The 14,175-nt window shown below is 40.6% G+C and overlaps 1 protein-coding gene and 1 long non-coding RNA gene across 3 annotated transcripts in view; one reads left to right on the top strand and one right to left on the bottom strand.

Moving 5' to 3' along the window:
* The window catches only part of LOC145948983 (uncharacterized), a 279,704-nt gene that overhangs the window by 149,136 nt on the left and 116,393 nt on the right, over nucleotides 1–14,175 (top strand). The window lies entirely within an intron of this gene.
* The window catches only part of LOC145948978 (discoidin domain-containing receptor 2), a 95,390-nt gene continuing 82,330 nt past the window's right edge, over nucleotides 1,116–14,175 (bottom strand). For both annotated transcript variants that reach the window (XM_083058615.1, XM_083058616.1), the window contains 5 exons: nucleotides 12,104–12,562; nucleotides 9,144–9,351; nucleotides 8,031–8,582; nucleotides 7,675–7,772; nucleotides 1,116–6,944 (listed from right to left, as the gene is read on the bottom strand). In XM_083058615.1, the coding sequence (XP_082914741.1) occupies nucleotides 6,777–6,944; nucleotides 7,675–7,772; nucleotides 8,031–8,582; nucleotides 9,144–9,351; nucleotides 12,104–12,562 (1,485 nt within the window). In that variant the 3' untranslated portion in view covers nucleotides 1,116–6,776. The remainder of the gene's footprint in view (nucleotides 6,945–7,674; nucleotides 7,773–8,030; nucleotides 8,583–9,143; nucleotides 9,352–12,103; nucleotides 12,563–14,175) is intronic.

Raw genomic sequence — 14,175 nt, forward strand, 5'->3', positions numbered from 1 at the left:
TAGAGCAGTATGTCGAGGGCAAATTAAAGAGAAGCTTGCAAAAAAAGGAGAAAGAGGGAAGGCTCTGGAATGGAAGGGACCGAGCGTCGCTCTCTCACCCTCGAGTCATTAAAAACGCGGTCGTCGTTCTGGCCATTAGAATGACAAATGACATCGTTGACGGTGCCAAATTAGTACGATGAAAGGACGACAGACACTGCAAAAGCCCAGCATGACGTAACCTGTACGTGGGTACGTCAGATAGTTTGTAAAATCTCTAGAACGAAGATTTACCGTCCGCATATATTTGCATGTAATCGCTATTAAAAAGGCAGTCATTACTTAAATAAACTTTAATTTGATATTCTCGATTAAATTATTATCATTAATATTGGGGTAACTTAAGACCGATGTTAATCAATTACAATTTAATTAAAATGCCGAGAAAATAAATTAAAAGCTAAATTTCTTACATGAATTATTAATTTGATGATATATAATAATTTTTAGTGTAAAATTGATCTTTTTATGCACAATTCTATTAAAAGCAAACTTATATAAAAGTTCAATTAATTTATATTTGCTAGAACAAGAATTGACAAGAAATAATATGTATACATATAGCACTTTGAAATACATCGATATTTTAATCAATTAAGTGTGCATATTTTCAGAAAATTTGATAAAAATATAAATCAATTTATGGAATAGTTAATCAACAGATCCCAGTTGGCTTCAAGCATCCAATGTTTCGTACCTTCAATGTGTATTCATTTATTAAGATTAAAGAATATTTATAGGGGATCTCCAGAGATTCCCAATTAAGCATAGTCATTGGATTATTTCGCAATTACCTGGATAATTGGCTCTCGACGAATCCACTGCAGTCTGAAAATTCTGTATTGCATTTATATATTGATAACGCAGTGTGTATAGAGATTAAAATTATTATTAAAATTAAAATTATTATGAAAATTATTATTGTAATTAAAGTTAACATATAATGATATATAATTTTTTCGAAAAAGCAACAAATGGGATTATAGAAATCATATTAAAAAAATTAAGATATTTTATGAAATAAGATATGAAAAATAAGCTGATTATGTCAAGGTTAAAAAATCTCAGTAAAATCATTTTCGCTTCGCTAAAAGTTTTATTTCATTCGTCGACCAGTCTGATGTATTTGTATATATATGATTTTGTGTATGCATATGTTGTATGCTTTTGTGTGTGTGTGTGTGTTTGTGTTCTGTATGCGTTTACATTACACCTCGATGCTCGTAGTTGCCTACGTCGCAATTAATACAATATATAATAATATGTATAGTTTTGTTTTTATCTATCTCGATAGTATACAAAAGGATACAGGCACACAAATATCAAATATGCATCCGGTACTCGTTATGCTATTGATCAATATAATTACACTCACAATGTGTGGTACCTCCATTCTCTCTCTCTCTCTTTCTCTCTCTCATTTTCTCTCTCTCTTTTTCTCATCGGTTTTACGCTGTATAATACAGATATATACAAATGGTCGCACTTCCCGCGTTCTTCGGCGCGGGTGTATTTATAATACGTTTACACATATGTATGTATAAATTACAGACGCTATATACATCGAGAGATTATGCGGCGCGTTAATATCTTTCGGGATGGTGGAAAGTTTCCTATTATCGCTCGTGCTAAATCCTATATTGATAAACCATCGTCGTTGTCGTCTCGTCGTCGTACCTGCCCACCGCGCTTTCTTCGACTTTCTACGTACAGTACACGTAAAGCCCAGCATAAGCAAGACATTGCACGCGATCGATCTTACGTACAACGGTTTCCGCTCTCGACGAGTTTCTCACGCGGAAATCATGAACAAATCTATCATATCGTACAATCGCAATTCGTAACAAGTCAAATTGCATTTTTATATATAAATTGCGATATAAAAAATAACGCTTCATAAAGATCTTGTGCGTTAAAAATTTATTTTTCTATCATTACTATATGTACAATTCGAGAAAATTATTATTATATTAATTAATATCAATTTATTTTTCATAAAATTATTTGTCGTTCGTTTAATCGAGCAGAATCGCGTAGATAAATTCCTGTACGGTTTTTTTTTCTGGATGTAATTCGTAATCGATACTACTAACTGCGATGCATCCGCGAGCATAATGCAATGTTCCACAAGGTCAATCGATCAAGCGACCTCAGTTCGGTCCTTCTTTTTTTTTTTACGACTCCCGCAGATCACATGTATGTACGCATACGCATTTACGTGTCGTCGTATAAAAGATGGGCCAGTTTCCCCCTTTTCTGTGTCTGTTCGCTCCCCCCGTTGGTCCCCGCGTCCAACCAGAGCTTCTTCCTGCATTTCTCATGTCAGATAGAAAAAGGGTTGCATGCGTGATTTATGCCCGAGACTTTTCCCCCGGTCTGCACCGGCTGCGCCGCGTATTCCTGCACACATTGTATACGTACCGATGCAGAACCGATCGTGTCGTATCTCGGTTATATCGGTAGACCATGCTCGCGTATCGTTGTATCGTTCCCGAGACATGGCGGCCGGAAGAAAACTTACGACTTGGAGCGAGGAGCTTGTACCGGGGGGCAAGAAACTCGTATGATGTTCCAAGACAGTTCTATCTTGTTCCGATATTGCGAAATAAGAATTAGCCGTGTAACGCGCTTCGAGATTATTAACGTTTCTCGCTGCTGAGAGAATAATTCAAAATTACGACTACGTTCAATCTGATTCCTCGAGGAGGTAGATAATGGCATCCGGTTCTGTTCGAACTAGTTCTTGTTAACGGTTCGACCATTCGCGCAGCTACTAGATGCCATTATTTACGTCTTCAAGGGGTCTTTGTATGTCGGAAGGTATATATTCGCGAACGCTCTCGGACGATCTGCACGTATTGTCTGCAGCAGTCGCTAGATTCTCACCGTTTAGTTGCTGTTAGATCAGAATATAGAGAGTGCGGAGTGGAGAAATTTATTTTTATCATGGAATTTCTAATTTACTTAAAAGGAGGAAACTTGCGAGAGATACGTTTCGAATGCGACAGCAGTATGCGTGAAATAAAAAATTGCGTGGTGAGGAAATTTACGGATATGATTTCGAAGAACGATCGCGTCACAACGCGAGGATATTTAATTGGCGCAGTTGGCGCAATTTGCGGTTTCGCAGTATAAAAGAGACATATATAAAATATCGCGTTACAAAGTACGACGTGAGCAGGTACGAAAGTCTCTTCCTTCGTAATCTTTATCATCGTTCCCTTTTCGTCGGGGAGAGGGAGAAGAATGTTCCTTAACTCGCGCGCGCAAGTTTTCTCTTCTTTTTTTTATCTTTTTTTTTTAATACAAACTAACTTTCCGCTATATCTCGCTATCCTTCTCTCGCTCTTACGGATTTAACTCACTTCTGACATGTGTCGCGCGCACGTGCGCGCTCACGCTCGCTTGAGACAAATTGACGATTATTGCCAGGAGCGGACTGTCAACGGCCTGAAAGTGCGGGAAGTTCATGGTATAGAGGTACTCGAATTTTCCGCGTCCGTGGTAACGTTAGCTCTCGGCTCGAATCGATCACCGGTGCCGCTGAGCGAGAAAATGATCGAGAAACGTCGACCAAGAGGAAACTCGTGCCGATCGTCTTTCGACGTTAAAAGCGGCGAAGATCGAGCTCTCGCGGACCTCGAAGGCGACGCACCATTTTTGCCGTCAGTCCGTTGCTCTGCTCTATAACGATAACCGCTTGTACGTGATATCTCCCGACCCTTAAAAAACGACGATTATTATTGCGACGAAATTTTTATTTGCTCGGTGCCTCCCAACTTAAGGCGCTTGAAGAAAGTGTGTGTATATGTGTGGGTGTGTGTACGAGGTCCCTAACGCTTAATATTTACACTCGAAAAGCGTTCAAAGCTGTCACTCTTAATTTTTTTCCTTTATAATTTTAACATCCTACAGTGGCGACGATATCGATTAAACACTAAATATAACATAGCAATGTTCCAATCGTTGTAGATGCTATACGCGTCGCTCCTGCCGCGAAAAGGGCGCGACCTGCGCTGCGGAACGCTCGATTAAATTTCTCCTCAACGAGAGCCAGACTGTCTCGCGCTTAATCGAAAAACCGATACCGCGCGCGAACAGAGCGCTCGTGTGCAGTTATTCGGATAAAAATAGCGGAATGTCAATCAGCATCGTGCTCGATCCCGGGACGCGGTGCGATTTGCGAGAGAGCGTTGCTGCCGGACCCGATGAAATGTGAGAGAAAAATTGAGCTTAATAGATTATACGATCCGTAATCAAGGAAAGTGCAGCGGTCAATAAACGAACCAAATAATCGTACGAGGGGAAAAAAGCGCTATTTAAACGGCTCGCGGTATAAAAGCGCCGTACGAGCCTTAAATTTTCGTGCCACGTTCCACGTCAGATATTTAAACCGGTAATAAATTTTCCACCGTACGTACGTATATATACATATACATGCACACAGGTGCACACGGCCATCGCCGTTCGTCGACCTAGGAGAAGGGAGTCGCTGCACTTTACGGCTGCTCTTTCAGGGCGAAATTCAAGGGAGGGCTCCACCGCGCATGACATGCTTAAGCATATAACGTGCCTACATATACAAACATATATAATATATTTAATATTTATATATGTGTATATGTGTTATATTCGCGTGAGCCGAGCTCTTTTTTTTTCATTATATCACAATGTGGTCGAGGGTCTCTCATTTTCGCGCACCCGATATCTCGAGTTTCTCTATACGTTTTTTCTCAATTACGTACACATGTAGTTATTGTTGTCTCATCCCTGTATTGTCGATTCCTTACGCTGGTAAATTCTCGATTTTCCTCGTTGCATGAAGGCGATGTCGGTAGAGATAGAGAAATAAAGTTGGGCTTATACAATCTATATTATATGAAAAATTCGTCGTCGTACGAGATAATATGTATATTTTACCTTTCTGTATATATATCTATATATATATATATTCACTTTTTTTCGTATGTATATATATGTATATATAAATTAAAGATTCGTCACGCGGGATGACGCTGTAAAGCGACAATAAATAATACGACGTGCGCGCGCGTCAGAGGATACTGAATTATTTATGTGACATCAGTCTTGTGTGAGGCGGGATCGAAGCTCGCTACCGTTCGCTCTTTTCAAATATCGTCACGTCGATCTCTCGTGTCGCGCGGCTTTTTTCCATTCGATGTCAAGCGTCCCCCGTTGACGGTTCGTTCGAGAACGCGCGAATAATTGAAACGCTCGCTTATTCCATCAAGCCGATAATTAATTATCTCTTCGAGCCGACGTAACGATCGCCCATCGGATAAATATCTCATCTGTGACCCGGTCGGTTTTTTTATTTCGCTTCCCCGCTGATAGTTGCCGCCAGGTTTCACCTGGATCGATAGCGAGCTCGATCCTTGTTGCACATGCGCGCCGAACAGACCGAATCATTAACGCGACTCTTCCTGGAAATTCGTCCAAACGTGTGTTGACGTGTATGTATATATATATATATATATATATATATATATATATATTCTTTGTATAGCGATTACGCATCGTTTGCGTATGTACCATGTTCTTGAAAGATTGACGGACGGAAGTGGCATTTCGCAACGTTACACCTCGTTCGCGAAATTCCACTCCGGGTGGAAGAAGAGGAGACTTGGCAGTGAGTGCTGGTAACGCAAAAGATGCTGAGACTTGACTTTCGAGATGTGAGTGAAAAACTGAAAATATATCACGCGATACTGCCGGTTTCTCGTGACGATTTTCGTGGAAATTTTGAACGAATTTGGGACGAATCTCGGGAAGAGTCATATACATATATGCACGACGAGGTCGCTTTACCATTGAACTGATATGCCGAATTTAATTATTAAATCCATAGGAAGTAGATCGCGAGTCTCCCTAGAAAAGACCTCGAGGTCGCACGATAATATGTCCGAAAATTCGTCGATGGCAGTGCTCGTCTAGAGGAGGAGTTTTCTTTCGCGATGAAGGGGCGACCGCGCCGCGATCGCGTCGTTTTTCTTTCGCGATGAGCTATAAATCCGGGGAAAAAAATATCGTCGTTGTAACAAGCAGGATTACGACCCTGTTCGCCGCGCGGTCGCTCATAGCGTTTATACTCCGAACTGTACAACGCGTTACTTTTACCACCGGTCTTTACCCTCGAGAATTAACAACGCGCGTGTTCTCACGATATCCTCAAAGCACTGGATCTATTTTACACTCTGCTCCATGTTTGCGTTCCTTTTCTCCGACGCGCTTAAAAATTGTGAGAAACGCAGATGGAGTAAAGTATATGCGGGGCAACATAAATTTACAAAATTCGAGACCCCTCGTGAATATATAAATTAATTTTGTAAAAATTTTCTCACACATGAAAAGCGTGTCGTAATGACGGTAATGTAATTTCGTCAATAAGTTTTGATAATTAAAAATTATTCACACTCATATACTCAGTCAATTAATATTGAAAAGTAATACAAGAATTAATCATAAGCGTATTTTTTATCGGTGCGATAATAATAAATTAAGAATATATTATTTTTAGACGCACTAGTATATGTGTATGATATATTGAAAAAAAATGAATTATATCCTTTATGAATTCGCAAAAAATAGAACAGAAATCTTTATTGGATCAGTGCCAGAGGATTCACTCGATCACGCGATTTCGCTGCTAGCAGTAACGAAGAATCCATCATACCTTCGATTTCCATTCGCTTTCCGCTTTGAATATTCCGCATTCCTTACGCGTATCTGTGCAAGGAGTGCTCTCGGCGTTTACTACCTCTGCGCTCACGCTCGCAAACTGGTTCCGGACTCGGTGGATTCGAGTACGTCAAATTGCTGGAGCCTCGAAGGGGTGGTACACTCATAGGGGGCGGGGGTGGCGGAAAAAAGCTCTGCAAGCACGCCTAATGCATCGGAAAAGTACATGAAACGTTGATGCCTTCGTGTGTTGGTCGTTTCGTATAGTTTGAGATAAAAATATTCTTGATTAAAAAAAATAGCAAGCAAAATGACACAGTTCTCATTTATATATATACGCAGTATTTAATTAATTTTTTAATAATTATGTGGAGGATATGTAAACGTTAATTTTTTGACAAAAATTAAAAAAATTGTATATAAATTTAACAGAGAAAAGAGTCAAACACGGATTTCAAGGAAGAATTAATTTTTCGTCGAAACTGATTCGTTATGCACAGACAATTATTTTTTTTTTGTATGATATCAAGTAATTAATAAATCTCTAATTCGAGATTTTTATTAAGCTTCTCTGTCCTTTCTAAAACTATAAAACTAATGAAGATTTATTAAAGTTAAAGATCGTTCATTGAAGGTTTATTAAAGTTAACATCTCGAATTGAGATTTATTTAGCTTTAGCGGGAAAAGAAGAGTTTAAAATAAAAATCTCGAATTAAAGATTTATTATACTTAATTGATGTCATATAAAAAAAATTAGTGCTCTTAACACGAGTCAGTTTTAATTAAAAATCAATTCTTCCTCGAAACTGACGCACTAACATCTGCGTTTGGCTTTTAACTTGCCTTTTAAATTTAAATATGATTTTTACATCGAGAGAGCCTAAAGTCTTCATTATTAAAAAAATTTTTTTGTGAGACAAATGTTTCTATCTTACCTTTGCGCTACCCCTAGAGGAAGATTTCGAGAAAACGCTATCCTGATCACTGCTTACACTAGGCACGGGCATTGGTACTGCATAATCATAAGTAGCATCTGTACAGTAAAAGATATTTTCTTTTTATTGTTCCGCTTCTACGCTTCTTTATCTCGTGCAACATATTTATTATTTAATACCCGATGATATATATTTGCTAAACTTGAGAATCACGATTTATGCGAAAGTTGTGTTTGAGAACTAACCGCGTATGCAAAGGGTTATTAAACAAAGCGTAGCATAATACAATTGGACGATTGTTTGGCTACTTTAAAGCATTACGGATACGTTGAAAAAGTTGAAGGAGTTCGACTCACCAGATTGCTCGACATTGTCATGGAGATCCTTGTTGTCTACAACAACCGTGCTGTATCCGTAGTACGCCGTATGAGGAGATGCCCGATACTTGTTCTCGTGAAAGGGTTCCTGGTACTCGTCGAGTCTGACATCGCCCAAAAGACGATCATTGAGATCTCGTGGTAGGGTCGTGAGCTTCGTGCCAGCGTATCGGTCGTCGAGTTCCTCGACCCTATAGGTCATCAAGGACGGGTCCTTTTCCGTGGTGCCGTACGCGGATTCCGGCGACAGATGCTGATGATTGCCCGATGGAATCGCGCTTTTGGCGCCCAGAGGGCTGGCAAAGTTCTTGCGCTGTCTGTGACGCGTGACTATCAGGAACATGGCAACCGCCAGCAGCAGGATTACGACAATCAAGACGCCAACGATCACAGCCATGTAAGTGGGATCGTCCTGCTTAGCTACCGGAACTTCGGCTTGTAGCGGATTGTCGCGAGTGTAAGTTATATCCGGCAATCGCGGGGCCGCGGTCGTGGATGGTATTTCTGGGGTAAAGTTACCGTGAGCGATGTCTGCAACACGATAGAAACACGTGCTTCTGGATACGGCATGTTTTGGCGCTAACTTTGATGAAATTCGAAAATTAATCGAAAATACAGAAAGTAATAACAACGTAGTACACGTATATTATATATCTAGAGAGTAAAACTTTGCGAATTGATATTATTTTTATGCAGATGTGTGTGCTATTAATTAATATCTTTTTGAAATTAGATGTAAAATAGAATATTTATCCTATAAATTACAAATTGCAATAAAACTTTTCAAAATTATTTATATATATATTTCCTGAATATTAATATTTATTAATATTATATTTGATGAATATATTTAAAATATTTAATATTCAATTTTATTGCGTGTCAAAACATGAATTAAATAGATTCTTTATTACATATTAATTTTTATGTTTTATAAATCGCTAATTTTATGCTGGAAAAAATTTTGAATATTACGATCTTTCGAGGGAAATCATCTCTGATTATATGCGATTTGATAGGTGTGTTTGATAGTCGTTACGATTTCAAGCTTTCTACTCGCACTGCGAAAGTAAATCGAGGAAAATTACTTACCGGAGTCAAAGGTGACTTCGCTGATCATAATCCATCGCGAGGCGAAGCTGAATCTTAGCTTGACGAACTTGCCGATCCGGTGGTGCAACTTGATCGTGATATTCCTCGAGTGTTCGAAGATTCTGTCCTCCATATAGGTATATACGATCGGATCGCCCGTGTAATACCTGCCGCCGATGCTGAACATGATGCTGACTTCAGAAAATACCTGAATCATAAAAAAAGAGAGATACGATGATCTCGAATGAATATTCTCTCGACAGGCATTTCGCTACGCGTCGTATGCTATTCCATCTAGACTATCGAGCTTGATTACCGCAGACAATTCGATCTATCAGATAAAGCGCTATGTATTTAGAGTTACCGTGCGGAATTAATTTGATCGGAAGCATACCACAGGTACTCGATTACACTCGCGTAATCAGTATTATCGCCATTATTACCATAGGTAACAGATAACTAGTTACCCGGCGCGCCGGGATGTGACATCGACGGTTTCGATAATACGAAGTATATCTCATGGACGCGTTCCGAGAACGAGCGAGGACGCGTGGAATGCTAATTTCATCCCTCGAAGGCGCAAGACAATTCAGCTAAGGGAATCCAAGTCGAGAACCGTGTGAAGCGGACGAAGGACATAGAGAGTGAGAGAGAGAGAGAGGAGAGAGAGTATGGAACTAAGACAGCCTAGGAGTTAGGGACGATGATTACAAAGCCGAGATTATCTAACTCCCTTAGATCCAAAGACGGGAAGCGTATGGATTTTCGACGTACTGAAGCCTACCGCCCGCGGATGCGCCGAGAGAATGAGGAAGTCGACGTAGAGGAAGTGGCAGCCGTGAAGCCGAGGAGCGAGAGACGGGGGAGGGGAAGGGGCTGGCGATGCTTTGAGGCGCTGTCTTTCGTGGAAGACGTGTCCTATCCGCGCGAGCGCGCCCTTGTTAATAAGAGAGGTCGTTTAGGGGTAGCTTCTGCCACTCCGCAGCCCCATTCGCCGAACTGCCGACTTGCCAGACTGTCGGTATTGTATTTGAATACGTGGCGTATCTGCTCTCTCGGTCGTTGCTTGCTGCTATTGTATACACGGGAGAGAAAGAGAGGAAAAGAGAGCATCGTGTCTCCCTTTCTCGATATCCCCCCTCTCTGTCTTACTCCCACGGGTCTTCATCTCTTTTGGCCCCTATTCCGTGAATATCCCCGCTGATCTCTCTCCTCCTCACGAATCACTGCGGCTGCATCTTCAGCCTTGACTGCTACTCGTTGTCGGTTCTCCAGTCGGCTCGATCGCGAGCACACAATCGGACTCGAGCCGGGTAATGAGGCGCTCTATTCAGATAAATCTTGATACCGCGGTAGGAGAGTGTTTCGCGGCCCATTATACTGGGATTTCCGCGCGGAATAACGATATGGAGCACGAAATTTTCGCGTCCAACTGTTTCGTATGTATTAAGTTTCGTAACTTTCGCGCGTGGTGTGGATTATGACTATGTATATTGACACCGTGCATATCAATTCTCTTCATCTGCGCGATGTTTCTACACGATGACGAATACACGAAGAGTAATTTAATTGAACTGTCAAAGTTTGTAATTATATTTCTTTTGGTTATAAGTCAAAATTATTTTTTTCGTGGAAAAAATTGTTTGATCATTCTTGGCCTTTAGGTTTTTGTCCCCCCAAATTGAAGAACAAATATTTTAATATACTTCTGTGAATTTGTATGCTTGATCCGAATTTGCCTCGAATAAAATATTCATACAGTGAAGTCTAATTTGTAATTAGATGATTTTAAAGTAGACATTTTTTCTTTTTGCATTACATTCAATGTTTAATTAATTTATCATCAAAGAATTTACTATCAAGTGGTATAATTTACTGAGTGATTAAATTGACAGAGTTCTCTGACAAAACAATTTTCCGCTACGATTCGCAAATTATTTTCAATTTGCTCGTTCAGTTTTGATTAGAGTCCTTTCTTGAAATATTACGTTCTGTTATCTCGAGAGTTTCTAAGTGCCGAATTATTTTATTAAAATACATCTCACTGCCATTAGAGCCGAGTGTTCAGCGAGCCATTATGTAAACACTCAGGCGTAAAAAGATCGTAGGGGCGAAAAATTTTCACGGAAAAACTGACGTCTCCGGCAAAGCCACGGCCACCGCGCAGCCGCTCCAAGTGAAACGCGGATCCAGCAACCCGCGAGCCGTTTCCTTTTTCTCCTTCCGTCCGTTTCAGCCGAACCCAGGGGCTAACCGTTGTTGCGCCTCGTTACCCATCCTACGTCCGACCTTGACTCCAACGTGAAAACTGGATTTCGTGCCGTATACATCGTCTCTTCAACCTCACGACTTCTTCTTTTTTTCTTTTCTTTTTTTTCCCCCCTTATTATCTGGGTGTGGATTAAAGGCTGGATCTTCGCGCACATTTTGCCGCGACTGTCCGTCTTTCCTTTTTGCGTCTTTTTCTCCGTCCTCCGCCAACCGCCTACTTTATTTAGCAGCCGTTTCGTTCTCACCGGCAAGTCACTGCCGCGGGCCATTCCAATTTCCTCCCTATACGCATATCCATTTATAGTTTTTCTTGCTTATTATATCGTGCAAATACGTACAAGAAGAAACGGTCGCCATGGTTATCTCCAAGTTTATAATAAGATTTATGATAAATGAACGTACGTAGCTAATGATAGCGGCAGACATCTCGAGAATCTCGAGATCGACCATAAATCAATCACAATCATAAATCAGTCTCAGAGCGTGTTTTTCTACTTGAACATTTTTTTTTTAAAGATATACACGCAAGTTAATAATAATAAAAAAATGAGATATGTTTCTAACAAGCGGAAATAAGCGGAAGCATCTTTTTGGTCCAATTCACGCGTACCTCGGTTTTATGTGTCGTAAACTTATAAATTAAATCTCTTCTATGTGTAACAAAGCGTGCAACGTTAAACGAATCTTACCTGCACATCTTTGGTGAACTGGTTGTTGCAGTAGATGTGAACAGCCGAGAATTCTCTAATGTGATCGAATTCGAATTTGACCTCGAGCGGATGTCCGGATCTTGTATCGTTCTTCCAGCCGACCCATCCCTGACTTCTGTCATAGGTGTCGTAGTAACTCATCTTAAAGTAGTCCGGCCCGGTCTTGCCGTCCGTCAATTGTCCCAAGCCACGGAGAAGCTGTCCGTCCCAATAACCGTCGTAAGTCGTGTCAAAGAATTCCCAGTTGTTGCGCTTGTCACCTTGAGGCATCGAGTACGAGACGATGCCGTCGTTCCAAGGACAACCGTACAATTCAACGCGCATGCAAACCGTGCGACGATGATAACTGTAGGGTAGAAAACGAATTTTGCTGGCCCATATCGGTGGCTCCAATTCCTTCTTCGATTCCAGATAAGTATTCCTGTTCCCTTCGATAACCTGAACAAATAAAATATTGGAAATTGACTTTTAGTATCATTGAACCTTTCAAAAAAATATTTCGTATCTCATTTAAATTCCCTTTCTGATAGATATATGTTAAATAAATTGTATGCAACTTGTATGCAAACGACATATATATAGATATGTATATGAGATTGTGATTGGCAGAACATTGGAATATAATACGATATGTTTAAATGATAGTATTCATGCTACGCGTCATGTTAAGTTATCAGTGAATAGATAGATTATTCGCGGTATTCTCAGATGAAGATCAGCGTCCGCGTATACCATCTTGACCCTTGCCTCATTTACGGACATTCAAGGCGGCGAGATAGCGAGATTTTTCGCTAGCCCGTAATATAAATTGCGCCACGACGCACCGTAGCATTTCTGCGCAGCGTGATTTCAGGCTTGCCGCGCTCTCTCTCACATAGAACAAGGCTCGTTCTATTCGATCGGTCGAGCGCGCGAGCGATGGTCGAATACGTGTATATCGCCGGATAGGATCGGGAATTTCTCGGACGACGTCGAGGGAGACGAGGCCCTTTGGAACAAAGGACCTCTTATTTTCCACTTATGATCTCGCCAGCGCCTCCTGACTCGCTCGCGCGAGATTCTCACGTATGGTCGGTTACGTGACCGTGTAACCATCACCGTTGTGATTCCGACAGGTGCAAACACTCCTTTATTTTCCATTTCACCCCTTACAAGCGTGTTCTTTCTTCCCTATTATATGGTTATGCTCGTCGGACGTTGAATAATGTTCTATTATATCTCGATATTGAATCAATTTAATATGCTTAATCGAGTCTGCGTACAATGCGCACCGTTATTAAATTTCATTATAGATATTCGTCTTGTTGTAAAACAATAAACAAACATTCAATAAGATATTGAAAGACTCTTTGAAGCACCTTCGTGAAACTCAATTACGTGCTCGTAAATAAATTATGTGCTATTTGACAAATGAAACGAAAAGTGCTTTCCAATATAATAAATTTTTCTATAGCAATTAGTAAGATAGCAGCTTATATATTTATATATCATTTCTCTATATATATTATTTAATATATATAAAGTTATTGGCATTATCGTTTTCTCGTGTATCTATTGTAATATCCGGCAATCCGACTTGCATATTAATTTTTGCAAGAATACCTTTATTTTTTCATTTGTTCTATTTACCGGAAATGAAGTTACGATTGCGATGGGAAACACGTTTAAAGATGATTCTCGTGACCGCGCGAACCGGCACGTTCCGCGTCGGGTGGCGCGGTAATTGGGGCCGGTAGCTGACACCGTTTTATTTGCACCGCGACACGGTACCTGATGTTTAGCACATTGAAACGGACGGTACCAAGGCGTCGGATGGGCAAATACAATGAACCGACACGTGAGAAATTTTCTGCCAGCATGCGACGGAACCGCATCGTGGGCGTTTCCGGAGGTTGACAGTTACGTGTATAGTTTTGCAAAGTGTATACGTAACAGCATCCTGTGTGTCTCTCCTCGATGATTGTACTTGGAGTAAGAGTTATTTTTGTGCGTCCGCGAAAGAGCGAGCAGAGGAGCTTCCATTGATTTATAGGAGCCTTTAATCCTTGTAT

This window comes from Prenolepis imparis, unplaced genomic scaffold (genome assembly GCF_030444845.1).
Source record: "Prenolepis imparis isolate NDT839.2.m4 unplaced genomic scaffold, iyPreImpa1.0 SCAF_2, whole genome shotgun sequence".
NCBI classification, from domain to species: Eukaryota; Metazoa; Arthropoda; class Insecta; order Hymenoptera; family Formicidae; genus Prenolepis; species Prenolepis imparis.